Source organism: Octopus bimaculoides, chromosome 10, assembly GCF_001194135.2.
Source record: "Octopus bimaculoides isolate UCB-OBI-ISO-001 chromosome 10, ASM119413v2, whole genome shotgun sequence".
In the NCBI taxonomy this organism is placed as follows: Eukaryota; Metazoa; Mollusca; class Cephalopoda; order Octopoda; family Octopodidae; genus Octopus; species Octopus bimaculoides.
In genome coordinates this window covers 31056476-31058823 of record NC_068990.1, presented here as the reverse complement: position 1 = coordinate 31058823, position 2348 = coordinate 31056476, and the positions used below count along the sequence as shown (strand labels likewise).

The 2348-nt window shown below is 31.5% G+C and overlaps 1 protein-coding gene across 1 annotated transcript in view; it reads right to left on the bottom strand.

The window, feature by feature from the left end:
• LOC106873961 (adhesion G-protein coupled receptor G6) overlaps positions 1-2348 on the bottom strand; it is a 72015-nt gene that overhangs the window by 57247 nt on the left and 12420 nt on the right. Inside the window, exon 3 of the mRNA XM_052971313.1 lies at positions 1959-2030. Within this exon, the coding sequence (XP_052827273.1) occupies positions 1959-2030 (72 nt within the window). The remainder of the gene's footprint in view (positions 1-1958; positions 2031-2348) is intronic.

Genomic DNA, 2348 nt, shown 5'->3' with positions numbered 1-2348 from the left:
TATATACATACATATATGCAGAGAGGCCTTAAGCCAACAGATTTTGAGATCTCATGACATACCATAAAGCTAAGCACTTTATGGACATCAAACCAAAGGTAATCCCATAAACCAGCCTTTTCTAACTGTTTTTTAATATGATATATATGTGTATATATATATATATATATATATATATACACACACACATACTAGAAGAGATACCTGATATTGCTTGGGATTAAAATAGAATAGTTTTTTATTGTTTTATTTGTTTCGGTCATATGACTGTAGCCATGCTGGAGCACCACCTTTAATCGAAGAAATCGACCCCAAGATTTATTTCTTTTAAGCCTAGTACTTATTCTATTGATGTGTTCTGCCAAACAACTAAATTACAGGGACGTAAACACAGAGACATTGGTTGTCAAGCAATGGTGGAGGTACAAACACACACACACACACACACACACACACACACACACACACACATACACGCACACACACACACACAATACATAGACACATATATGATTTAATATATGCAGGATTTAAATGTAAACAGTTATTAGTTTCATGGCGCTGAAAATACATTGGTTAGACAAGTTTGTATAGCCTACCATATATTCTTTTCAGCCTCAAAATACAATATAGCTGCTCTTTGGGGGTGGGGGGAAAGAGGAAGAACAAGAAGAAAATGAGTGGAAAAAAGTAAAACAAAAAGTGAAATGAAAGAAAGGAAAAAGAAACATAGACAGAAAGGAGATATGAACTGCAGCCCTTTGACCAATTAGAGCTCTACCAACCTAATGAATTGTAGACCTGAAATTTTCACTAAATTAAGACACTGGACATTGCCTATTACTGAAATGGAAAAGCACCACCCTGCCTAGATTAGGTATGATGTCTCACAAACTTTACACACACATATTATATACATACATGTATGTATGTATGTATGTATGTATGTATGTATGTATGTGTGCGTATATATATATATATGTATATATATATATATATATATGTATGTATACATATGTATATATATATGTATATATATATATATATATATATATATATATATATATATATATATATATATATATATATATATATATATATATATATATATATATATATGCATATATATGCAAAAGGTTGAAAAGTAACACATGAGTTAGTATGTATAAAGAAAATTAGACAAGCTAAAAAATGCTAAAATAATTTTATCATGAAATACATTTTGTACTGGTTTCTGGAATTTTGACTTTTTCAACTGTGTGAAACAAGAAAAACAATTAATAGGATAGTGTCCTTTTTTTCTCTCTCTTTTTTTTGTGAAGGTAGGTAGTATGTAGTAGCAGATGCAAAGAAATAATGTTTATGGGTGAAATAATAGTAGATGATGCCCCCCAATATTCAAATAAGTAATTCTGAAGACAGTGACATATAGTAACAATAGTAATAGCAATAGTGATATACCATAGACACCTATATAATGTACATATAGATTAAATTAGTTAATGAGGAGAGAGAAACAACACACTATGCTTCCTTCAAATATTTGAGAGAAACTTTGGATAGTGTAGCCTTAAATATACAATTATACATGAGTGGCTTGTTTGGAAAGTCTTTGATCATAGACTTACTTCAGCTATTGTGTGTGTGTGTGTGTGTGTGTGTGTGTGTGTGTGTGTGTATGTGCATGCACATGTACCATGTGTGCGAACGTATGTGTATGTGTATATTTGTGTGTGTGTGTGCGTGTGTGTGTGTGCGTGTGCGATTGAATGTGTGTGTATGTATGTGTTTCCATTATTTTGTTTGTTGTTGCTTATTCATTAATCAGTGCTAACAGAGTATACCTACTATCAAAGGCTTTCTAGACACACAGAGAGGCAAAAAATGAGAAAGAAAGGGAAACTTTTAATTTTTAGAAACCTAGATGAAATAATATCAACAAGTTTGACGCAACTTACAGGGACTTTAAATTGTTAAGATTTCTGAATTTTCCTGTTACAGTTACTGAGATTTTGTTATAATATAGATATCTGAAACAAGAAAGAGAAATTATAAGAAATTGTATAGAGTGGGTATGAGACAAAATATTAAATGTGGCTATATGTCATATCAAAAGTGAAAGAATAAAAGTAAAACAATATTATACTGCTGAAAAAAAAAATTGAAAGGGTTGTATGGGGGTGGGGAGAGCTACAGAACCTATATGGGCAAGAGCTAAAATCTAACACCCCTAGAACCTACTCCTAGTAATTAAAATCCTTCATGCCAAATTTGGTACTGATTGATACAGCAACTTCGCTGTGCAGAGAGGAAACACACACACAGTGAACTTTATACATATATATATA